This window comes from Cygnus atratus, chromosome 2, assembly GCF_013377495.2.
Source record: "Cygnus atratus isolate AKBS03 ecotype Queensland, Australia chromosome 2, CAtr_DNAZoo_HiC_assembly, whole genome shotgun sequence".
Lineage (NCBI taxonomy): Eukaryota > Metazoa > Chordata > Aves > Anseriformes > Anatidae > Cygnus > Cygnus atratus.
In genome coordinates this window covers 120,058,121-120,084,696 of record NC_066363.1, presented here as the reverse complement: position 1 = coordinate 120,084,696, position 26,576 = coordinate 120,058,121, and the positions used below count along the sequence as shown (strand labels likewise).

Sequence of the window (26,576 nt, the reverse complement as noted above, 5' to 3'; positions counted from 1 at the left end):
GCCGCACACATCTGGCTACCATCAGGTTATTTTGTTTTAGTACAATTTGTACCAAATAGCTATAAGATCTGATTGCTAACAGCAAATATGAAGATGCACATTGGTGTCAGGCTTGAAATCTTTATTCTGAATCTGTCTTAAGTTTTCTTATGCTGTGTGGTTTTAGATGTGTGCATACATAAGAATGCAAGCATTAACAGGTCACAATTATTTTTTCTCCAGTCACTTACCACCTATAACTTTAATACAAATGTAAAATAATTCTCAGATTTATAAGCCGTGCAGAAGAATTACCACGCATATCTAACAACTCAGAGAAATGTCATGGCCAAGTCTTCGGCGTGGCTTTGAAAAATGAATGTGATTTTCCTGTCTCACATCTTTCTTATTCTGTCTTCCCAGCGACAAGACAAAAAAATATATTTTGGAGTTACCCACCACGAGGTTATACAGAATAAAAAGTCATTTTTGTAGCTAAAATATAGGTGGAAACTTGTTCCTATCCCCCTCCTTTTGTTAATAATAAATGCGTACATTCTCTGTAGGTGCAATTTTCTTTTACAGCCTTCAAAACTCCATTGATGAAATAAATAAATAAATCTGCAGGAAAAAAAACACTTCAACTCTCATCATCAGATATAAGAAGACAGTAGTTACAAGTCTATACCTATTTCCGCTAATCATGATTACAAATTTAATCTCAAATACAGAATTTGTTTCCAATGCAGTCAATTCTTACTATAGTTTCACATCATCATCACTATGGTGAGATGTTTCAGAGAACTATTTTTTATTTTACAACGGTATGCAACAGAGCAAGGAGTATTAGGTCTGATTATATAACAACCTTACTTGGGTTCCAACAAGTTTTACTTTATCTTCAATAACATGCACGTCTGAGTTATTTAGAAAAAAAAAAGATGAAAAGGTCTGAAACAAAACAAGAAAGCATTTATTTTCCTTCACAGGAAATAACGGCTGTATTCTATTAAGTAATCCACTAATGGATTTAACTTACTTTGATAATGTTTGATCATATCATTGATGCTGGGAAAAGTTATTCTTGGAGAGATATAAAACCCTCCATTGTCTAGACTCCTAATTTTGTAGTGCTTAATGACATCACCATGTTGCGGATCATAGTCTCTTATGGACAAGGAATAGCTGCCTGTGGATAAAGAAAGAATGAATATTAACAGATAGCAAGTCTGTACTGTCCACACACACAGCTGAGCTCAACAAAATTACCTTGTCTACTTTTTTTTTCCCACTCCTCTATTTCCTCAAAAACCATTTTGCAATCAGCATGAGGAAGTTAGCCAATAGCTGGTTCTGAACCAGTTGCCAAAATGCTTACAGTCAGACTTTCTTTTTCAATCTTATTCAATTAACTTTAGACTTCCATAATTCAGACAGCTCCATGACTAACACACACTTCTGCATAAAGTCCCACTGACTTGAGTGGAACCACCTGGGAAAGCAACTCCACAGTTATCACACTAATGAGACAGGAGCTAAAATTTGGCGATTAGCATCTTGGAAAAGGAACACACTGGGGGCCATGGGCCAACTAGCAAAAGGATTGTTTGTAAATGGCTTGAGGCATTGAGGAGGGAAAGAAGATCTCTGAATACTTGGGATCCTAACCTCAGCTAGGATTTAAGATGCGGCAGCATAGTATCTGTCCTAAACTACAAAATTCTTAATTTCTTCCACTTATACAATTCTTGTCATCCATTTTGAAAGGACAAGAAACCACCTCAGTTCCTCCTCTCCCTCCACATGCAGATCCAGTGACAGAAGAAGACAGGAAGAAATATTTTGTGGGTACTTTGCATTACTCCCATCAGTCTCTGCTGAACTTAGACCTCTGTCTTCATTTGAGACTACAGAAACAGTGATGTGGGCCCATTACAAAGAGCTACCTAGTCAAGAATCATTGAATTAAGTTGGAAAAGACTTTTCAGATCATAAAGTCCAGCTGTTAACCTGACTTACAGAGTCCTATCACTAAACCAAGTCCCTTAATGCCATGTCCACATACCTCTTAATTACCTCCAGGAGTGGGGACTGCTCTACTTCCCTGGGCAGCCCATTCCAATGCTTGACCAAGAATCTGCAATGTTAGGGCCAAAAAACTACCCATGTGGAGAGGAAAGACATATGATCAATTGAAGGGGTTAGCATGTCTTCCTCTGGAGGGTCCAACATTAGAGTATCCAACTGAAGCATCCAGTTAGGACACTGTTAGAATCAAGATATGGGAGGAGAACCACCTTATGTTCTCTGTCTCAGCTGAAAAGTCTGGAGCTTTTATTAAGCATTTCAGTACAAAGAGCTGTGTAGAAATATTTATCAAAAAGGTTTTTAGTTTATTTATTTTAAACCATACTACAAGGCAGAAGAGTAAAGTCTCATTATGCACTAACTATATTTTAAAACTTGTAGTGATGGATACAGACCCAATAATGAAAGACTTTATTATAAAATGCAGCTTTTGATAATTACAACTAAAATTGTCCTTTAATAAAAGAATCACAAATGTTAGGAAGGAAAAAGATCTTTTCATTCACTCCTGCTTCTTCCTCAGTGTAATAAGCCATATATATACACAACCACCATTGCCACCATGCCCCATCTCAACTCAATAATTTGTAACTCCCCTCTCTTTCTCTGATGACTTTCTCATCCTTCTCATTCCTAAGTAGCTGCAGTAAATTCAGATAAGACACACTGGAATAACTCCCTACCAAGTGCCACTTGATGCATTTTTTTGTGAAGCCAGATCATGTGTTTTTAACTCCACTATCAATTCCAAAATCACCCATCCCAAAGCCTACCTTTTAACGTTTCGCTTTCTCTGATAAGGAATGCTCCAGGAGCATTTCCAGGAGCCAGAAGTTGCCTTTCAGCATCTTTTCGGGTTATGTCCTTGAAGAACCACCTGGAAAGTACATCAAAGAGTTAGAACCTTTTCCCCCCACCCACAAAGGATACAACACCAGGGTGAAAAAGAAATTTGCCCCTACTGAGAGGATAGAGGAACTTACTCTTCTGTTTCCAAGGTGTTTACTTTTGCTACATAGTTGCTGGGAATGAAACCTTCTTTTTTTGTTATGAGAGATTTAGCTTTCCACCATTCTCCCAGCCTAGAAAAGAAAACAAACAAAAAATGATAGTATTCAAAGGAAAGCAAAGTCATAAAGGGTTGTTAAGGTTCCACTGTGCTGAGAGCTTTGCCTATGCCAGAAAGTGCAAAATCACCTTGCCTCTGTACTCAAGCTCCTCTTAGAAGCCATTGGCTCCATCAGATCAAAGTTTGGTCATCGTTACCAAGGATGGCTGTCAAGTCCTATCAAAACTACACGTACATTTATATTTTCACTTATAAGGGATCTCCCTTAACATTCATAAACTCATGTTATGAGTAGGATATCAAAAAAATTAAAAGGGATTTAGATAAGTCCGAAGAAAAATACCATATAATCAGTACTGTCATACTTACTCCTCAATAACTTTCAGTTTTTCTCCTTTTTTGAAGGACAAGTCATCTTCATGAAGGCCATCATAAGGATACAGAGCTATCACAATGACTCCATGCTCTTCCGTTTCTACAAAGGTAGAAGGCCAAAGGAATGGTCTCATTACCTCACAGGCTGACAAAGCATAGCACACAGGCAGTAACATTTCTAGGAAAACATACCTTCATTGGCAAATATCTGTCCTGGTAAAAGGTGTGCCTCTGTATTTGCCTACAATGAAATATGTCTTTAATTAAGCAGTTTTACATTTTTATGACAAGTCTACATTACAATTATACATTATTCAGTTACTTTAGTATTATCCTCTATGTCTTAGATTAAAAGGAAGCATTTTGCAATAATTTCTGACCATTCTTCAAAAGCAAATTACAGTGGAAAAATATAGCAAGTCCCAACTAGATTTCAAATTGAGCAGCTCAGACCTCAGGAAAGTGCGACACAAGCTGTGGGGAAGTTCACATTTTGTGACTTCTGCTGAACAGGCTTAATGCAAGGGACAGTTGCAATAACAGGACAGTTATTATCACATTGCCAGTATGAGGAGCTGTCATGCTAAAGAACTACAAGCACAGCTACACTTCTAAGGTTCTGAAAGATGAAAATTATAATTAAAAAAAAAACGCAAATGGCAATTGTGATTCGTGTACTTTGATCCAGAGTCCACTGAGTCCACTGTGTCAGCTGGTGACATGCAAAAGAAGGGTGTTAGTCACACCCACAGAGAATACGGTCCCTGAATAAGGACAATTAGGAAATATCATTTCCTCAGCACAGTAGAGAGGGTGGGGGAAAGAGGAACTAGCAAATCTGAGAAACATCAAACCCCCTTAATACCCAATGGGATTCCCCTTCCCAGCACCCCTCCTTTAGCTAGTTCCTCTTACACCACAGTTCTACACACTTTAGAACTGCATCCATTTTGCTCCCCTTCAATCTTACATACACAGCTTGTGCAAGGTCAAATACTGGCCTTCAGTGAATAAAAGGAAAGTTGACTAGGAATGGTAGAGGTAGAGAAATAAACAACTTCTGGATCCCACAGCTATTAATATACAACACTGATAAAATACAACTAAAAAAAAAAGTTTCTAAAGTTACCTAGCATTATTCTACAGACACAGCTGTATCTAGATCAAAGGTCTCCAACGATTATTGTTTTCATGCAGAAATTATGATATGTAATGAAGTAATTAATCAATATTTTTTAAAGTGTTTATTCTTTGAGGGTGAACTGCACAAAGCCAAACTGTAGACTAATGATCAATTTGGATTTCTTCATGCATATGTTTTGGATTGAAACTTAGGCTATGCCAGTCATGCTTTGATCTTGCTACTGAAATTCTCCCCTGAGACTATCTACTTACTGGCCTTTGCTGTTTATTGGACGTTGGATCCCTCACATAAATAGTTCGTTCAGTTTTACGTACTGGTTGATTCTTCAAATCTAGCCCATCTCCATGCAGATTGTCTTTCCTTTTTGATTTTATACATCCCATATTTCCTGTTGGAATAAAAAATATATTAAACAAAAACATTATGCCATAAGCCAAGCAGTTTCCCATCCAGTCACCTGGTTTATGTAGCAAAAATTTACTTCCTTTTCATACACAACGGTTTACTGGGAGAACAACTTAATGTTAGGAACACATGCTGAAAGTTTTATTTCTGATGCAAAGGAAATAAATGATTTCTTATCTCAGTCCACAGATGAAGTAAATATTTCAAAATATTCATTTCCCATTCTAACATTTTTAGATTTATCATCTTTTCTCCTCAAACATCCACCAAACCCTTTCCATTTTTCTGATTCTTCTGTGAACTTCCAAATAAATGTAAGAGCAAATGTAATTACTGTAGTGAAAACTTGTTTCAGTGTTTTAGAGAGAAAGCTGCTTCGTAAAATGTAGGAAATATTGAAGAGGCTCTAGTGTAGCAGATCTTCAGGAAAAGCACTAAATAAAAAAATCCACTCCAAATGATGAGAACTGCAGCTGGATTTAGCAATTCCTGTATCTCCCCACTTTATTTTGTATATGCCAGTCTAACAGGGAGCTCAGCGTGATTCAATCCTCAGGTGAGCGCTGATGATTTGTGCAGTCCCAGCTCCATGGCAGATATGCTGCTGCTATGACTTTCAGAAGTGAATCTCCTTGTTCAGATGAGCCTGTTACAAAGGTCTAAAATTGACCATAGCTGTGTCGATGATGATAAACCACCACACAAGTATTTATCCTCCAATATAATTTAGAAGAATAATCCTCCTCTCAGGATGTGCATCCTTGCTAAATCGGATGAGATACAGCTGCTAGCATGTACACGACTGGAACCTGACTGCTAATCCCATGATGTAATTACACAGTACTTCAGCAAGCACATATACAATGTTATCTCCGCGCTCCTCCCTCAGAGGATAGTAATTATACTTACTCTTGAAAGAATCCACTATGAATGCTTTACAAACCTCTTCTTCCTTCATCTCTCCCTCCTTTCAGGTCAGTGCTCTAATACTAGGTTTACAGTCATATTTTCTCTTGCAGGCACACACTCTCACTCCCCCTGCCCTAACTAATCTTTAAAGCCAGTTCTTTGAAGAACAATGTAAAACTTAAAAAAGGGCTCAGTGCATATGCGGGCTCAAGCAAACCAGAAGTAAATGAAACACACCTGGAGAAGCTAAAGCAGATTGCTATGCCCTACACAGCTCACTTTTACCTCCATCTTTGTGAAGGAAAGGTTATCACAGCTAACAATTATAGCAGAGGTGCCTACTTGCAGGCTGTTTGACTGCTTCAGTGGAATGGCACCTTAAGCACCCTATCCCTGCAGGCAGAATTAGCTGTATTGGTCTGGGTCTATATTAAGACTTGTACTTTTGTAATAATACTGGCAATAGTCATGATACTAACTGGCATTGCTATAACAATAAAACAAAGCCCAGATGCAGCACTCCTATGTGGCAAGTCTCACCTTCCCACACTTTCATTTTGATCGCCCCTCCTGCTGTTGAGGAAGCACCACATAATGACAGATGCACTGTCCTGTGTGTGGGCTGAACGTTTTCTTCTAAAAATGAGAGGAAGGTATCTGCTGTCCCCTCCAATTCTGCAAATTATGTTATCTATTGTCAACAAATTTTGGCTGTCCGTATAATTTCAACAGGGATCTAGTGAACTGTGATACTGGTTTACAAGCAGCATGAGAACTCATTGCTCCCCTTCTTTTCTCTTGAAGTAAAAGGAACCATACAGAAAAGCAATAGGCACTGACCAGGCACCACCATTCCACACATGCAGAGCATACGGTTTCCTCTTCCTGTCTGTCAACACTTCAATCTTCCACTACTTGCTTGAAGGCCCTGCAGGGGACCTTCAGCCAGAATCTTCCCTTAGAAGCCAAAATCTTTAGTGCTTAATATTGGTTTGTGAAAATGCCCATTGGGAGATTTTCCAAATGCTCAGTTCTGGGTGGGTTACGTGCTAGTCATTTAAAAAAAATGAGAAGGATTTTAATCATTTATTTTTAATAATTGTGGATATATGGATGACTTGTTCTGTAGCAATGGCTCACAGGAAATTTTTGTACATCCATGCTTGTGTTTGCGTGCTCTCACTAGACAACTGGAAGCCTAGTGTTTAATTACTTGCTGTATCTGCAAGATAAGGTGTTTAGCCATCTAAGTGCCAACCATTTTTGCTCTTAAATAATTCTGCTTCTACAGAACAAACAGCTAAAGTTGAGGACATAAGGTAATTTGATCTAAATTGCTTTCGCCTATTGCTGTAAGAAAGCTGAAGATATCTTTAGGAACTGCAGCTCACAGAGTGCCAATGTAAACTCATAGAAAAGCATTTTCACTCTGATTTTTCTGCAGCTTAAAGCACATGAACAGTAAGCCCATTGTGAGGTTCTGCTGGTAAGATCAAGGTTAGCATTTGTTTGTGACAATAACAACAATAGATCAGTAATACCAACGTGCAGGTGCCACATAATCCCCCAGAAGTATACCCAATGTCACGTGAAATTGCACAACTACAGTATGTGAAATAATACTTGTGATGCACCAAAGAGAAGATCCCGAGCCTCATCAGGAAGAAGTTTTTTTTTCTTTTTTTTTTCTTTTTTCCCCCTGAGGAGATGAAAACCCTTAGACCTAGCCACAGAGCTTGGCTAACTAAAATGCTAATGTAGATACATCCTGGGACTTTTAGCTTCCTTACAAAGCAGGCCTCTCTTTCTTGCAAAAGAAACATACCAAAAAATGCAATGGCATAAAACAATGTTTAGTACTTCACATATATATATCATAGACTTAACTGCATTGATATAATATATAACTTTCTGACATGCTATTTCTAAACAAGGATAGGCAGACTGTGGAGACAAAGTATAAAAAAGTTGAAAAAGTATTTCAAGCACTAGAAACTGAATCAATGAGCACACGTTCTTTTGATACCATGAAATGAAAGATTCTTGAACTCTTCAAAGGCCACAAGATCTTATATTTCTACACATGCTAGCACTTTGTAAAGCTGCATGCACTGGGCTCCAGACTTCACATGTAAAACTCCACAAGCTCAGTCCTACACCCAAAGCAAACTTAACTGTCCTGGTTTCAAAGGCTTCTGCTCAATGACTGACTGCAGCAGTCACTGCAGCATATACACTGAAGGGTTTATACTCGGTTTGTTTCATCGGCTATGCCAGATGCAATGCCAATAAAACAATATTACACATTTTTACTGAAATCTGATAAAGTTCTTTCCCAGGGTTTTGAGAGTGGTATTAAGGATTTGTGGAGCTAGTATAAACAGCAGGCACTGATGGGAGAGTTCCAATCAATACACATTAAATAATGGATTTCAAAATACAAAATGCTATGTAATTACCAGGGTTAATCACAAAAATTCAATCCTAGCACATTACACAGTCAAGAAAAAAAAAATCTTTGAAATATGAAATGTGTACGTAGTATACATCTTTCTTAGTCTATAGAGTACTCATAAGGAAAATCCGAAGGGGGAAAGTTCAGTCATGCATGAATAAAATATTTTACTTAGTGTAAAGTGTTTATTTGCATAGCTCTCTCTTCCTGTATCACAATGAATATCAAGGAAGTGTTTTGAGCAGATATAAAAAGAAAGAGAGTATGGTAAGCAAGAAAACAATACAGCATCACATTACAAATGACACTATGTTATTGTTCTTCAGAGATAAAAATAATTATGACACCAAAGGAAATGCTATCAGTCTCCACTCAGACATTTCCCATCCAATACTTTTTCAATACAGAAAATACTACATCTCATCCATGCTTTTCACTTATTGTCCTCGCCCCACTTCTAGACATGAAACTCTTCATAAAAGTTAGCAGCTATGCTATATGTTAAAAAAATAATAATAAAATAAATAAATAAAAGTAATAAGTTCTCTCCTAACAAAAAGCATCATATCATATAACATTGCTGAAGGATAAAGACACATGCTTGAATTAATATCTGCAGCATGGTGATAGCAATCCAAGTTCAGGCATCCTTCTAAAATCCACAGAACTATCCTTACAGACACAACTGGGTTGTTTCACAGACACTGACTTTGGTGTCTAGAGAGACATTTGCCTTGAATTTTTCCCACTGAATTCCCTATTATCTTCCCCTATTTCATCTTGCTACAGCAGCACTCGGGTCTTTATTCCAGAATAGATTGCTAGGGTATCAGAAACTAGCACAACATTTCTTCAAGGTTAAAAGCTGCTGCCTATCCCAGAAGTGTGGTTGTGTTATCTGCTTTCTGCTGCTTCAGGCAGAGATCGTGTGACCGTTGCCTGTCCATCCACCATTTTTAGTATTTGAGGTTTCGTTTCCTCCCAGTGCTTATCTTCTGTATCATCTAAGAAGCTGATCTTATTTTTCACTTTGTTCGTGATCACAACTATTGGCATCCTTGTGATTCTATTACATACAATATTTACAGTGCAAATTAGAAACCATTTCCTAAAAATCAACCTGATACATCTTGGCGTTTCTTGAGTTAAGTCATATATTAAAGTAAATGATTTTCAAATCCTCACAGATTTTTCAATTATTTAGAGCAGCTTTATTTTAATCTGTACAGACAGTTTTTCATAAAACAACTAAAATAGATTAGACTTTGGTGATTTTTTTTTTCCAATAAAAAAGTATTTTAATGAATTTGAACTACAACATTGAGCATACAATTTTATTCAATAGGTGTCTGTTTTTCAAAAGAACAGTAATCTCGTATATAAACACCAATTCTATGGGTGGCTTAGTCTTTTAACAGATATATACGTATGTATTTTAATAGATACAAGGATGAAATGAATTTGTATTCAATTATAAGCTTTATCAGCAGTAAACTCTTCATTTAAGTCACTGAACTGTCTTACACATATATAGAACATGCATATATGTGTATAGGCATCCATAGAGAGAAATGTTCCTTCACAGTACAAATAAGACAGAGGTACATTAAGGAGGAAAAAAAAATCAAGACCGCCAAATTATTCGAATTCCTTAGCGCTGCTTTCTATATTTAAGTTCCCAAGTCAAATAACAGGAAGCAATTATTTTCATGTATATACAACACTGCTTTTAAAGCTGAAACTTTAAAGCAGCTTGGAGAACAGAGAGGTAATCATTTCAGTTTTTAACACATCTTTCAAAAATTGAAAAGAATGTATTTTCCCTCCTCTCTTCTTCTGTAGCTTAATACTATTTTGTCTTAGTGTAGCCTTTAATGTCTGCTATTTTGCTGCAACCTCACAAGTTACAAGGCCTGAAGGAAAGACTGTGATGCCTTCGTTAGATCTCCCGAACAATAAAGATTGTGAGACTTCTCTGCATTACCTTCAAGGTTAAGGCAGAAGAGTCTTGAAAAACAAACATACAAAAACAGAGTTTGAAAAACAAACAAACTTGGGTCTAAAACTGCTGGGGAGGAAGAATTGTAAGTCGACCCTGTCCAAGGACACAAACACCTGCTTTCTCAGTACCCTCACCCAACTTTATCCATAACTCCGACCCACTGTCACACGGTGCAGAACAGCAAAGCAACCTCCAAGGCATGCAGAGGAGTTTATTTTGAGGTGGTAGAGCTCAGCAAAGGTGTACTGGCCTATACACATTTCCATAGTGCCACTCAAGACGTGTTACTAGGCTAGAGTGAGAATAACAGTGACAAAAATAAATTAGCTGTGGTCAGGGGTGATGTTAAAGAACTGAACTGCAGAGCAACTGAACTGAAGTGGATTCCTTTTTCCTTGCCTGACTCTATGTGCTGTCTTGAAAATGATCAGTTTTGGTTTTATTCAGCCTTGTTCTTATACCTGCCATTCATCATTTCATATATACATATATATTTAAATCTTACCGTAAGTCCTGACTGCCTGGTAACTTTCATTAAAGTAGACTCTTGCAAGTACAGAAGTCCTGGGTCAGCTTTCATCTTGGGCTTGTTTCACTTCCTACGTCTTGTTTTTGCACTAGAGACCAGCTACAGGGACTTAAGCAGTTTGTTCTTCCCTCGCCCTTCTGCTGAAATAGTTATGTATGTCTCAGTTGCTCCCCAACTCCTCTGTTTTAAACTGTTTTTAATTCAGCTTATTTCTATTGGACCGGGTTACATCATCTGCATGCCTCCCAGACTGAATCAATCCCTTAGATGGTACAGGGACAAAAAACCACCATGTGCTCTCTGAAATGCATATAAAGAAGGAGCTTGAATAGCCTCAAGCTACCTGGTGTTTAACTATGACAACCTTGCCCAGCGTAGACTTTTTGTTGCTGTGAGACACTGTAGTTCAGCTGGCAGCATTTCTAGAACAGAAAATTTTGGCAGTTCTTAACCTACTTCAACCTTTTTCTGGCAAAAGGTGAGACAAGGACAAAATAATATTTTGACATCCATATATATAAACAAGCAAAGACAACAAACAATTTAATCTCCAATGTAACCTTCAAAAACCAAATATTACTATAGTGTATGTAACAGGCTGTGAGAAATCATCAAACGTTTAAGTCAAACCCTCAAATTTTCCAAGGGTGCACTTTTATAAGAGCAAGACAACACAGCTATCTGGTTTATCACCACGACCAGAACACCAGAACAGAATTACTCTGTGGGAAAGGCAGATCTGTTCTGAGCAGCACAATCGCATCATATAAGCTCAGTAACAAGTCTATTGAGCTCCAGTTATACAGAGCTTTGGGGGGTGGAACAAAATATTACTGCTGAAAGTTTTCAGATCCTCACCACCACTGGCTTTGAACCTGTCTCATAATTCCCAGTCTTAAACACTTTTTGAGGCCAATAATGGCATTTAGCCTAAATAGCTCTTCATCTTCTCAGACAATTAAGAAGCCACATCTCTCAGCCTCTTTTCTAGGTTTTAAAGACCAAGCCCTCTCGGTCTTCTCCATTTGCACTGGTCATCCCAGCAGCCCTTCCCCATATCTGTTTCAGTTTGATCTCATCCCTCTTAAGGATAGGAGACTGGACTTGGTCATGCACTCCAAGATGACTTTCAGCAATGCCTTACAACAAATAACACTGTTATTTCTTCCAAAGACAGAAATATGATCCCCAATAAATTTCAGCAATGAATTTATTGTTTTCAAACTTTCATTACGCTGGCCCTTTATAATCATCTTGTGATCAGTTAAGACATCCAGGTTTGTCTCATTTTTCATCATGACAAACTCTCATCATAGCAGGCTGTCATCTCTCCAGTGGCACAACCTTGCACCTTGGTATTAAATTTTTCCACATTATTTTACTAGACCATTCTTTCTGCACAATATTCTCAGCTGCCTGTGTGTTTCTAATGCCTCCGAATACCACAAGGGTACTCCGACTTTCTCATCGCTAATGAAAGTGTTTTTAAAAAAGTCTCAGTGTAACACTGATGTATCATTAGGCAAGAGAGACTGGTATTACCAAGAGTTTCGGGAAGTGCAGCAGACAGGCACCACTACCCCAGTCAGCTTCTTTCTCAATTCCTTTCAAAGCAATTACGTGAGCAAGACAAATTCTACTTTGCCCACTCCATCTCATATTATTTTTTTACCATTTTCCAGTATCAGTTACAGAAAATATCACCCTACACTCTATCACCTTCATACTCTTCAACAATTACATTCCCATTACAGGTCATGTTTCTATTTCCTCTGCAATGTTTGTTTTTTTCAGTCCTGCACCAGTATTTCTGGTCCTCCTCTTCAGAGCCCAGATTCCCAACATTAGCACACAAATATTTGCCTTTACACACCAATCTGGGCTGACAGAATCCTTTCTTGATCTCGTTAGCATTTTTGACACTGATTCGTCTACCCTTTAGTGTCCTTTTTTCTTTCCCATGTTTGCCTGCAAAGTGAAATCAGGTGAAAGGCTAGGTAACATTTATAATTTAAGGCCACTTCCTAATTCAAAGATTTTTTAAAATCAAAATTCAAGTTAGAATGGAGAAAAAAATGTGTGCTGTTATCCGACTACAGTGGAAGCGTACTGTGTATTACAACACACAGAAAAAAATAAATCCCCCAGACAGCTGATATAAGAACAGGAAACCTTGGTGTGATAAAATACCTGCAGCTGCTGTATTGATGTGTTTCACTGCAGACACAGGAGAAACTTCTCCTGTCCCCCTCCCCCTTCTTCTTCTTCCTTTCTTTTTCTTTTTTTTTTTTTTTAATTTAATTTGTTTTATTTTTAACTTACAAATCCAGGCATTTTAGCTAGGTAATAACTAATATTAAATAACACATTGCTATGTTAAATGGAAAATCGGTGACTTAAATTATCACACCTCAAACTTCCAACTAGGAAATGGTCAAATACAGCTATGTAGAAATTATGTGTGGTCAGGAGAGCTTTGAGGATTATGTATTTCCCTCCACAACAGCCTTTATAGAGTACTTTGGTAAAATTAACTGTGTCAGTTCAGGTAGTTTCCTATATTTGAATCCACAGCCCAACATTCATGTGTCTAGCCATTAAGCCTCCATGGTTAGGGTAAGTTTATCAGCGCTCAGCTCCTTGACCTTTATTGGAACTCAAAATGACAGGATAACATGTATAATAAATATCAGCATAAATGATAATCCAAAAGGGTCTATTCCTATAACACGAATAGAGGGAGAGGGTGAGGAGGTGGGGACCAAGTGAAGACCAAGAAAGACGTGTTTTCTATTTCTATAAATCCATCCTTTTTTTTTTTTTTTTTAATAAATAAATTTCCTAGATGCTTGGTTTCACGTGGGAAATTTGGCCATGGTAAAAAATAAAAAATAAATAAAAATCAAGAAGAAACACTGAAAATAAGTAATGTCATTGTGGTAGTGCAATAAAGTTATTATGCTTATAAAAAGATGAAAATAAAATTCTGAAACTAAACATTACTTTGAAATGATGCAGAATATAATTTATACAGACTACTGATTCTTTTCCTTGTTTATTCAGTTGAATAAAACTACCAAAACACAAGAAAGTTAATCCACACAAGACTGTAATTTTGTTAACATTGCATAATAGATTTTATGTATTATGAAAATGTTCCAGATTCATGTAGTCAGTCTTTTTGGCACTGATTTTGAACCAAGTCCTACATTAAGCTAACATCTGGTTCCTGACCTTCTAACACTCACTTCATTTTATTACAATCATTTGCCTCAACTGCATCCTTGAGAATTTTGAGTCAATATCAACAATGAATTAATTCATTTTGCCAGCCCTCAGGCAACTGCATCTTCTATTTCCTCAACTTCTTTTCCATGGTATTTTATCTTTTGAAGATCGGGGAAAAGGTCAAATAACATCGTAATTTGTCATAACAGAATAAATACTTTTATCAAATTCTTCAAAAGGATCAAATGAAATGGAACAGAATAAAAACGTGCCAACATGTTAACCAACTTAAAGGGAAGGTTTCCGAATACTTCACGGACTTAAGTGTTGTGCAAACTGTATGTAAAAAGTATAATTTTCTTTACTAGTAAAGAACCATAGTAATGAAAAACAGCAACTCCATATAACCAAATCTCCATTTCCAGATGAAAATTTGGCCAAACCACTACACTGAAGAGAATTAAAATTTTTCCAAGTATCCGGAAGTGTTCCACTCCTTTGAACAAACTCAAAGGACTATGTCTGCATTCCAATCAGAGCATATCTGCGATTCACATACAATTTTTTCAGCTTTAAATTTACCACTCGGGCCAATAAAGGCAGTGTGCTAAAGGTTCAGTAGTCCAGTATTTACCCTGAGCTTTAGAGACGTCAACATTTAGAAGTAGGATGAGGATCCTTCTCCCCTCTCTTGCAAATGACTAGTGCAATCACTGTTGATAGGGAAAATGAGAAACTCGCAAAAATGGTCAGATTTTGGGGCAAGGTCTAGAAATCTGTGTATACTAAGGGACACACCAGGACAGAGGAAGAAATTTCGGGCAACTTGTCTCAAGAACACATTTGGAGCAGCTGCAGCACAGAGCACACCTCCGCGGGCTCCCCTTCAGCATGGTGGGCCTTGCCAGGCCAGAAGCACATGAACCATCCTCCTCTCCCAGCACGACTGCCCGAGCTCCTTGCTCCTTCCCTCTGCCTCCCACATACACACTTTGCCTCACACACAAGCAGGTGAGGTGCGCAGCAAGCAGTGCTGCATCCTTCTAAAATGCCTAGTTTATGTACACAGTGGTTTGACTCCGATCTTGTTGATTTCAACATTCCGGTCAATTTACTTGCGAACAAAGGCATAGCCACACAACTCACACCGAGTAACCAGGTGCTCTGCACAAGACACTTTGCAGTACCAAGTGTCTGCACTTACTATGTGACGTATGAAGGACAAATTAGTTAGCTTCTCCCTGTTTCACTGAGCTTCAGAAGAACACGTGGGACAAAGCGAGCAGCTTGCTAACATTTAGCTAACGTTAATAGCTGCTGTGGCTAAGGGAGAACAGTGGTTATTTATGAACATGGCCTTCAACTAGTTAAGGATGTTGCTGGCAACAGAGTCCTTTGCAGACATGATGTCTTGCTTTGAGATGTACCTGAAATTCAAACCCACTGCTATACTGTAAACAGAGGACTAAAGACGATGACATTTTCTCAACATGTCTGTGAAAACATGATTAAGAACAGCAAATTCACAGTCAAAAATCCCACGATGACAGTTTTAAGGGTGGTCTCATAGAAAGTCACTACTTCTCCTTTGGGTTTACCTTCTGTTTTCAGTGTGTTAAAAAAGGGAGGGAAGGGAGGGAAAGATCATTAGCACATCTTAGCGTTTGTTCTCTCAAATTCAGGCAACCTTAGCCCCATGGAATAAATCAAATTATTATCAATCTTACCTGGTTTTATGCATTCTACAATCCACTTTCAACATGGATTAAGATAGTTGTGATTAAATTAGTGCAGAGTGACTTCTATACCAATGAACCTTATCTCTCTTACCTGATGAACCCAGTCTATTTACCATTTTCTAACCCATTCTACTTTGCACTGTGCTGCATTTACCATCCTCCTCCACTGGCCAGAGGCCTTCTTATTCTGCTGTCTAACTTCCATGTTTAAACACTGACACACACACTTATGGCCAAACTTGCCATTTAAACACAGCATTCTTGTTATATTATCATACAATGTCTTGGGTACCTGTCTAAAGCTGCATGAAGCACTTATTTTTGCAAATAACCCACAAGAGAAAAACAGATTTTTTTCACCCTCTTTCAAGCCAGCTGATTCAGTTGCAAAAAAGAGCTACTTCTCCGGTAGACTAGTTTGTGTTTCATTAGCTGTACTACCCTCAACATTTGATACACATGGAGCAAGCCTTCCAAAACACAGGTCAGTGATGTGGGGTATGTAATTAAGATTTAAGAATGAACTCTAAACCCAGATGAGGGTTTAACTCATTTGGGGTTAAATCATTCATGCTGATGTGTACTAACACTCTTACTCAGATTGCAGTTCCTCCTGGAACTTTGCAAACCTTGGACAAATTTTCTTTGGTTGCAAGAGGAAGTTGCAATAGTTCTGTAAAAATCAGACAGTGCCGAATCTGGTGTCAGTAAATTGCACTAGCAGAAATGAAGTCTCATGCTTTTTAATCTTTACAGTAATACTAGGAAAACATTTAGCCCCAACTGTGAAAGTATTTATGCTAGGAACCACCCAACCTTATTCAGATACAGCAGCAGAACCTTTCTCTGCTTCAAAGGCTCAAGATTGTACTCCATGTTCTGGCATTTCACAGAGGTCTATTTAAAATTAGGAAAAATAAATGAGTTATAAACACCATGTTAATTATATTCCTTTGAGAGCACGAATCTAAAACATGCATGTTCCAGGTGCCTTCTTGCCCAGCTTAGTAAACTGTTCCAAACAACTGCTGTAATTTGGGGTGCGTGCAGGGGTACCAGAAGAATATTTGCTACAAATATGAAAAATAAACTAAAAGAGCTATATATCATGAGCAATTTTTGGAGTATTTTAGATGAAGTTCTTGAGTTCAGGGCTTTGTGAACAGATATGACTACAAATAATCCTACCAATCAGTCTTGAAGGACTGCAAATTACTGCAGTTCGGGTCTGAAAGCCTGGCTTGTAAAGGCAGAAGCACACTTTAGTAAAAATCTTGTGAAACTACATGCTCAAGCTGTGGTGACAGTAAGACCATGAAAGGAAGTACATCACTGAATGAACATGGAATAAGAATTGACACGCAAGTTTCTAAGCATTCTTTTCACATTTGTTGTGCACATGAACAAGAAGTTTCTCAAAAGTTGACCAAAATTAAATATTTGACATTCTTTTAATTTTCAGAGAGCAATGAGAATGGGAATCTGGAAACTCTTTGGAGAGAGGATTGTGAATCACTGGTATGTCAGTTCACTTGATTGTTCCTAGTTCAAGTGTTCTAAGAAATAACTACAGACCTTGGATTTTAAACACATGGATGTCTTTGGAGGTGACCTTTCTCAAGACCAAGAATAAGAAAAAAAATAGTTCTGTAAATCATTGCAGCTGTGCAAGAATTGCAAGTTCTTTTATATTTGAGATGAGTTACACCAAGTAGAAGTCCTGAGTGGAGGACAAAGCTTTTGAGTCAGGCCTGAAGAACCATGTCACATTTGCTTAAAATGTCAATTTCTTTCATTTTCAGTATCTCAATAATACTTTGACCGCTGCTACTGTTTTGGCTATGTCTGGACACTCTTTGCTTTCTCTCTCTAAAACCAAACAACATTGCTGCTTTCACAAAGTGTCATGAGTTGATTGCACAGCATTTAGTATTTTCCGTTGCTTAATGCTCGAGAGCCTAGCAATTGATTGCAGATGCAGACCTAGCTATTGTGACCACAGCCAGCTCCACTGAATCAGGCTGTGATCCTGTAATTGACTGCATGCCTCTTGCAGGAGCTCTACAGACGGTCAGAGCCCCAGGCCAGGCTGTTCTAAACAAAGTGCAGGACATGCACCTTAAAGAGCATGGAAGCATGTGTGATAATTTTAGCAGATTTAGACTCACAGCAAACTCTAGGTTCAAAACAATAAATATTTTCACATTCATACTGCAGACTGCAAGAACTTTACTGCTCTCTTATTATGACCACGCCGGCTGCTCATTAGAATTCATAACTTTTGTAATTGCAAATATGAAGTATGGAGCTCATAAGCAAGCCACACGATTACACCTTACCTAGAAAAAACACAGCAGACAGTGCACGAACCCCATGGTTTATATGCGATTTTAGCACTCCCAGCGACTTTAGCATGCAGTTAACTTCTTGAGCAAGAACTAAGAATAAATCAGTGTTCACAATTGCTACCTAAGTCTTTTTGAGGAAAACTGTAATGACTCCACAGCGAGCTTACATTCGAATCCCATAGAATTAAGTGCTGTGCAACAAAGACACTTTAATAAACAGTAAGACTGCTTCATTGTTGAGCGTGCACAGGAAGTTTTCAGGACAACGCAAACCATATGAGAAAAGGTGTAGGGAAGGATGTTGAAATCTCTGAGAGGTCAGAAATGGGTTTGATGCTGGGAAATGAATGAAGAGGGAAGACCAGAGCAACAAAGAGATAAAAGGAGAATGAAATATCAAATAAGAATGCACAGGATAACTAATGGGGTAGAGAGAATTACAGTCCCTAGGAAAGCACATTTTCTTAATGAGTGTGACAAGACACAGAGCACGTAATCAACACAACAGTCACGCCACTGAACCTGTACTCTGTGCTCAAATGAGCAATGACTTTTCTGTGTCTTACTGTACCAAACATTTTGATATTTTTGCTTTTACCACAGGAGCGAGGAAAACATAGCAGGAAAAGACTTCAGCTGTAAATAGTCAAATACATTACAGAAAAGAATAACGTTCAGATCTCTGAGTCAAACAAGCTATTCAAATGCTGATTTTTTAATTTTCTAACACACGTATCCAATGCTCTCAGACTTGCTTAAGTGCTCCATCTAGAGCAGAAATATCTCACTTGAAGGGCCTTTTTTCCATTTGTCCGCTCCATCAGCCAAATCAATTTTCTGCTGATGCCTGCACCACAGAAGTTGGTTCTTCAAAACTCGTACTGCCCTCTCACTGCTAATGTTTCACTTTCTGAAGGGACAGAACGTACGGGGCATGTCAACACCAAGGAGCTCAGCATAGAAATCCTGGAACTAGAGTGGTTGCATTAGCACCACAGGCACACAACATGAAGCCTTGGTTTCTTCATCACATGCTGATAAATCCACATTCAGCTACACTAAACCAGTTGGATATTCAAGAAGGGTCAATGTTGGCTCAAAACCCCTTCAAATGTGACACTGTACACCACAGAAAAGCCTCTTGTGTACAAGAGAAACAAAACTTGACCCAGGAGAGACAGAAGCAGCATCACAGACAGACGATAGCAGACAATGAGGTAGGAGACAATTCACACTGATTATTTTCAAGATAGAAACTAACCTTTTTTCAACTAAGGTTGAGGACACTGTTTTAAACCAAAGGCAGTTAGCAGTGACAGCTGACTCTAAAGATAGACTGTATCTACACATAATACACATTTTAGATAGAAGAGTCCTGCTGGCCGTCTGGAGAAGTACAGAGCTGCACTTTAAGGAGGCTTATTAAAACATCCTGAAAGACCCTTGTGAGTACTGCCGGGCTGGTATGCTATGGGACTTCACACCTCTATGAGAGGCTGGAGGTACATATTTCTGGGCACACATTCCCTGATAAGGTAGCATAGGCAGATTACAAAAGGTTATGCTACAAATGCCTGTTTTGTGGAAGGGGAAAAAGAAAAAGTTGCTGCACAGAGATCTAAATCGAGCAGTGAAGTAAATGACTTAAACCACTGACAGTCCTGACGGCAAAGCTGGAGAGCAACAACAGAATGATAAGAGAATAAAAGAAGAAAAAAGGAAGCAGCAGTAGGAAGAGAGTAGTACTGCAGCAGGAAAAAGATTGAAATATTGCTTTTCCCAGGACATAGGGGGAAAAAAGAAAAAGGAGGACAGCACATTATTACTAATGGAAACATTCAAAGCAGTGTGACTCTAAGACTTTTCAGACATGCAGGTAAATGTCATGGCAGAGGGACAGGAATTGTTACCAAGAGGGAGATTTTCAAAGGAGGCAAGCTCCCCTAGTCGGGCCTAGTTGGAGTACTGCTGTCTGCTGCCTGCCTCGTAGGAGCAATCCATCAGGTCATCTACATGCCAAGAGAAATGGACTTAGCATTCACCTTAGCATGGTCCAGAACTCCTTCACGAACACCAGCAGAGCTGCTTCGGTATCTCTCCTAGCTACTGCAAGCACAGCTGGAAAGCGGTGACAGCACAAAGACCTTGCAGGACAGAAAAAGGAAGACAAAGTGCCACGCGAGCAATAAAGCAGGACAGTTGCTTAAAAGGCAAGTTCTCCTACAGCCCTGCCAGGCTGTAATGCTTCTCTCCAGCCTTTGAATAGGCTAGCAGATCTCTGGCACTGGTAGGTCTGTAGTTGTAGAAATGTACTTCAAATCCCGTTTGCACACTTCGCTACCGCACAGCTACACACTGAAATGACTCTCGCAATGTATTTTGAACAAATGGAACCCAGGACATCCAACATAGGATTTCCCCTTTCTCCTGCCCATCTCCTTCCTGTGCGTTTACCAAAAACTTTCAGTTCCTCAGTGGTGCTGACACTAGTGTTGGCAATCATTTTAACCGTGTCCTCCACCTCCCATCTGCTCATACCTAAATCACAGGTATCATTCAGCACTTACTGAAGAGGTTCTGAAATCACATCAAAACGCACGGTAGGGTTGGGGTTGCCCTGGAGGAAACCAGTCCACTGGATCTAATGAATAAAAGCCTCAGGGTGCTGCTAAGGGATACCTGAGTAAGCAGTTTCAATAAGTGCAATAGATGCACTACTTCTCAGAACTTTTCCCACTCTGGTGATACTACTTGGAAATATTTTTTATTTTTATTTTTTATCTGGAGAGAGTAAAACTTAGTCATAGGTCAGACCTACTAATTTATAGATATGTTAGCATTATGTAGGAATTCACTCAAACAGACTCTTACCTTTTAATATTAATTCTGTTGTAATACCCTAATACAGTCATATACAGAAAGAACAAAACTGTTTATCAGCCAAATATACTTCCGCACTACCTCTTGGGCATAGCCTGTTTCAGGCTATGCCCAAGAAAAAGTTCTAATGTAAGATATCATCATTAAAAACAACAACAACAACAACAAAAAAAAAGCAGTTTGTGTACACTTATCTGTACAAACTAAAAAAGCAAATGTAAAATAAGGCAGTATATTATGGAAACCACATCAGTAAACCCACTTAACAGACTACATTTTTGTTGACGAACTTCCCGAAATGGCTTTCTGTTACACCAACAAAGGAGCAGTTGAGAAAATTGAGAACACATCTCAGAGAGGGCCCATTCCTTCCAAGCTTTCATCACGTACAGACTTTCAGTAGCCTGCTAAAACAGAGAAAACTCCAAAACCCACCATTCCAGAAGAGTAGCTGTATCCTACCCTTCAGCTCCTATGGTAAGCTACTGAATTTTTTAGTTTTAAGACCTCATGGTTTGCTATCACAGGCACTTCAAAAAGAAAGGGCTTGGTCAGAAGAACGTGCAAAGTAAAATGCAGGCCCTTGCAAATTAAGTAACAAATTTTTTGACATACCAACCACAATTTAGACAGGAAGAACTAGCCTCATGCTACATGCAAAAATGTTCAGACTGTTTATCATCTTAGTACTTTGAACTGAGCGGGTAAGATAGTAAGCTGTGCAAACACAGGAACCAATTGTAGATACTTAAGATGCCAGCAGCTGGAGAAAGATAGACACTGCTCCCCCAGGGTACAGCAAACACTGGCCTGAGTAGTGCCAATTTTCCATTTTTCCCCCACAGAAATGAGATCTACTCATACACCCTTCACCTTTCCTTCATGTCCTCCTCCTCCCCCTCAGATAAGCACTACTGTCAGAATATCATCCCTCTCCCGATGTCCAGCTGGCAGAAATAACCAATCTATTCACCTTGAGGAGCAGTTCTTTAGGATACACTACAAATGCAAGCATTTCATAAGTATTTGGAGAAGATGCTTCCAACACAAGATGAAATTCTGCCTTTACATTTTGTCCCATCAGCCCACATTTTCAGGAAAGATGCCGAACCCTACCATGACTGATTCAGCTTCAGAAATTACACCATATCATGACAACGTCAACAGGAAATGTATTTGCATCAGGCAATAACAAATAAGAAAGCACAGACCTTTACACCCTTCCCTGATGGACGACTGCCATTTAAACTAGGAACATATACAATAAGGACAGCTACATTGTATTTGCTTTTTATTAGTAGGAACTAATTTCTTTGAGAAAGTACTATTACTGTTTATAGGACGACAGTCTCCTCCTATTTGTATGCTTCACAAAAGGCTGTTTTCATACAAATGCAATTTTGTATTGTTTATCTACATAGTTTCCTGTGACATGGCTTGGTAAGTCGGGAAGTCTTTCCCTCTACGCTATCTTTAGCACTCCTACACTCGCATGAAAAAGGTGACACAAGTAAATGGGAGATATTAAGCAGCAGATAATTGACAGAAGTAGGAATATGATCTGGAAGAAAAAAATAAATCTAATTGTTAGCTGGCAACAATTTACTCTACAGAATGAAGCCGCTGCTCTTAGAGATGGAAATGCTTTAAGGGTAAAATAACAATGAGTGCTACATAGCAGATTGGCATGATTTTGTGCAAGTATGTACATACTCAGCACCATAGCTCCATAAGGAAGTATCACCACTCCACACAACCCTGAAGATTCCCAGCCAACAGATTCTCCTCTAGTCCCTTGCATTACTGCATGACATCTTACATGCTTTAGGGATCACTGGTGCCGTGGAAAGGCAACTTTGTGCACAGGCATGCTACCACAGGCAGAATGCAAAGGATCCTATTCTATACCTACTGCCCCCTGCCTCTTAATTTCTTTAAACCTTCACACTGTTCCTCATCTGCTCGTTTTCTGGGTTCAACCTGTTTTACGAAGAGCTGCCTTCACAAAGGACCCCCTGAACCCCAAGAGTAAAAACTGGCTTTACTTTTCCCTGAACACAAGAAATAAAGTCACAGCTGCCCTTTACTCAGAATATGCACATATGGAAAGGAGGAAAGACCTTGTTCCCTCCTCAGATCATCTAGCCCTTTGACAAAAATAAAAATTGGCTCATGGTCAGTAAGTTTCCACTCAAAAACCTCAAAGATGTTCATTAAGATTCCAAATAATATGCAAAGTACAGATAGGAAAACATATTTTTTTGACAGAAATGGAATCACATCTGAGATTAAACACGGCAGTTCTTAAACTTTCCTAATAGCTACAGATAGGTCAAACGCTACTGGCATGCAACACAAGAAAGGCCAGGCGTAGCATCTCGGGTCTTGTGAGCAACCACGCTGAAGCTCAGCTACTAAGCTGAGCCTGGAGGGCCTTGGACTATTTTCCTTGCGTGTTTTAGGAATTTCTTCCCAGAACGCCTGCTGCTGTGTGATGCTATTTATCTTACCGGAGCCAACAAGGTCATAGGAAGACAGCTCACTCCAATGACATAGATAAAACAGAGGGAAACACTATATGAAAGAGCTGCTTATACATTCCTAAACACATGCAAGAGAAAATTTCACATTTATGGAAACTCCCTTGAAAAGGTAACATTAAAAGACAGGAATATTAAACAACTACAAAGCAATAAGGTTTAACTTCATATGCGAAAGTTTCATAACTCATTGCACTGTCAGTAAAAGTCATTGTGCAACTGGTCAAGGAACTTACGAGGAAAGGCGTAAGCCTTACTTTGTTCTCTGTACAGTTGTATTGAGAGGGGGAAAAAAAGAGGAAAAAAAAAAGAAACAAACAAATCAACCTTATTTACTCAACAAACTACAGAAGAAAAGCAGAATAACTTTAAGCCAGCCAGCTACAGTGCTGGAAAAAAAAAAAAAAAAAAAGTTCATTCTACACCATTATGGTTTTAAAAAGTATCTCAACAGCATACGATTAAAATAGAACTTCATGTTATTAAAGAAAGAACTCATTTCTAGTCTGTATCTCACAAAGCTCAAATGGAGAAAGAAAAATGCTACAAATCTTGAAGGAGAGAAACAGAATGAGAAAGCTGTTGATATCAGAATTCACTAATTTTTCATCCTTGCCCAAGACTTCATAACATCCTATTACGGGTATCTAACTGATATCTAGCCAGTTGCTACTTTTTCAGAGAAAACTGTATGATTTTTCTCATCCACACTCTCGGTGTTGATGGTGGTACCCATTATAAAGATATGAGGTCCTGTCATAAGCAACAATTACTGTGCATTCAGTACTGGGCTGAAAGCAATTCACACAATTTGACTACCCCTTGGACAAAACCAAGCCATGTTTCCCCAACATAACTTTGTAACTGCCCAACTGCCCCAAGTCTTTCCTTTTTTTTATTTTTTTTAAAGGAAAATAAAAACTAAGTCTTTAGTAATAGTATGATCAGTATAGAATTATTTACCGTATTTTACAGATATTGCAACTAACATCAAGATATCTAAACTACAAAGGTCTTTCATGTCATTTCCAACTCTGGTTTTAGCACGCTGTAATAAGAGTGGTCAGACTGGGCTTTTTTCAAAGGTGGGAATGAAAGACAAGAGATGAGGCGTTGATTTCGGGTTTCAGTTAAAACAATAGAACAAGAACCTTTGTGCTCCTTGTGTACGTCCACGACAGTATGATCTGGCTAAACAAGTTTAAGGTGTTAATCTCTTTGGTCTTTAGTGCCAACAGAGGTCAGTGAAGCAGCGAGGTGAGTTCTTGGGAACCCATTCACTGCAGACGCGAAGATGCAATTTCAACAGAAATTCCAAATGCAGGGGCTTTACTGAAGGTGTGGCATCCACTACGGAGATCCAGCCTGGCTTTCAGATCCTCCTAAAGAAAATTAGGAGGAAACCCCTCACGACCATTCTTTGGGCATACAGCATCATTATGGTAACAGCAAGCAACACCACGAGGCCGTTTGCTCTTTCGTTTAAGCCGAAGCACATCAGAGCACCCAGTTAGGAGGAAGCAGCTTTAACTTGGAAGATGCTCCGGGAGCTATTCCCTTAGGAAAAGCAGTTAACGAGGAACACCCAGTAAACCAAGGCTGCTCCCTTGGCTTGAGACACCGACTGCAGCCTTGAACCAGTTAATTTGACACAGCACAGCACACTGAGAAGCCCTGAAGATCCCAGCGCAAGCCGGGGAAGAGCAGCAAGAGGTAAATCATTCATTTTGAGGACGATTATCGCGGGTTTCTTTCTTTCTCTCTCTTTTAATGCCGCGTTTCCCGTTAAGACCCCCTCCAGTACCCGCTGCTCGGCGGGGAGAGCTGCCCGCAACGCGCTCCGTACCCCTTGTATGGGGTCAGACACCCCCTGTGTGGGGTCGGGCACCCCCCGGGCGGGGACCAGGCATCCCCCAGCGCCCCCATACTCTCCCCCACCGCCGCAGCCCCTTACCACGACCGACACCCGTAGCCTGCCCGGCGCCCATGAGCCACCGTCAGCAGGGAGCCCCCCTTCCTCCTCCTCCTCCTCCTCCTCCTCCTCCACCACCTCCTCCTCCTCCTCCTTCTCCTCCGTGCGGGACGGGCCGGCTCAGGGCGGCGCTGCGGGGGGCTGCGGGGTGGGGGCGGCTGGGGAGGGGGCTCTCTGACGGGACGGACAGACGGACGGAGAGACGGACAGACGCCGAAAGCACTTACTTCGCCGTGTGCGGGGCTCGGTGGGCGGCGGGTGAAGTCGCCGGGGTCTGCGGAGGGCTCTGCGGGCGGGCCGGGGGCGGGGGGCTGCGGAGCGCGGCGCTGCTGCCCCGCCGGCCGGGACACGGGCGCTGAAGCCGGCGGAGGGAACTTGGCCCCGGTGCCGGCGGTTGGCCGGGAGCCCGCCAGCCTACTTCCTGCTGCGGGGCGCGATTTGCATAGGGACGGAGAGAGGAAAGGGCTCCCGGGGAGCAGCGGCCGCCCCCGCGGCGGGGGAAGGAGCCGAGGGGGGGCCCGACCCACGTCCGGGGTCGTCTGGGGCCGGGGAGCCGCGAAAGGTGCGAGGGGAGGGACGAGGTGGCGCGGGGGGCTCTGCCCGCTGCCACCCCCGGTAGGGGCAGCCGGGGAGTGCGGCCGGCGGAGGGGGTACGGCGGGGCTGAGGAGGGTGTCCCGGGCCACCAGCAGCCGTAAAAAAAAGGAGTCAGCTTCTCCAGAACCCGTCTGGGGAACGTCTGGGGTCCGTGGGTTGGAAGACCCACCAAGCTGGCTTGGAAAAAGCAAAGAACGAGTAGATACGATCAAATTATCTTTGATTAGTTCATTATTATTATTGTCATCATCATCACCATCACCATCACCATCATCATCATCACCATCACCATCATCATCATTATTAATAATATTATCTT

At 40.0% G+C, this 26,576-nt stretch overlaps 1 protein-coding gene across 5 annotated transcripts in view; it reads right to left on the bottom strand.

Moving 5' to 3' along the window:
• Positions 1-26,076, bottom strand: part of LYN (LYN proto-oncogene, Src family tyrosine kinase) — a 52,732-nt gene extending 26,656 nt beyond the window's left edge. Inside the window, exons 1-7 of one of the 5 annotated variants that reach the window (XM_035553121.2) lie at positions 25,890-26,076; positions 4,907-5,043; positions 3,704-3,752; positions 3,506-3,611; positions 3,051-3,149; positions 2,841-2,944; positions 1,019-1,168 (exon numbers count right to left, since the gene is read on the bottom strand). In XM_035553121.2, coding sequence (XP_035409014.1) covers positions 1,019-1,168; positions 2,841-2,944; positions 3,051-3,149; positions 3,506-3,611; positions 3,704-3,752; positions 4,907-5,038 — 640 coding nt within the window. In that variant the 5' untranslated portion in view covers positions 5,039-5,043; positions 25,890-26,076. Of the gene's footprint in view, positions 1-1,018; positions 1,169-2,840; positions 2,945-3,050; positions 3,150-3,505; positions 3,612-3,703; positions 3,753-4,906; positions 5,044-10,931; positions 10,986-25,644; positions 25,773-25,889 lie in introns of those variants that run through there. The other 4 variants (XM_035553124.2, XM_050708598.1, XM_050708597.1 and 1 more) reach the window with 4 other exon arrangements.
• Between the last annotated feature and the right edge of the window lie 500 nt (positions 26,077-26,576).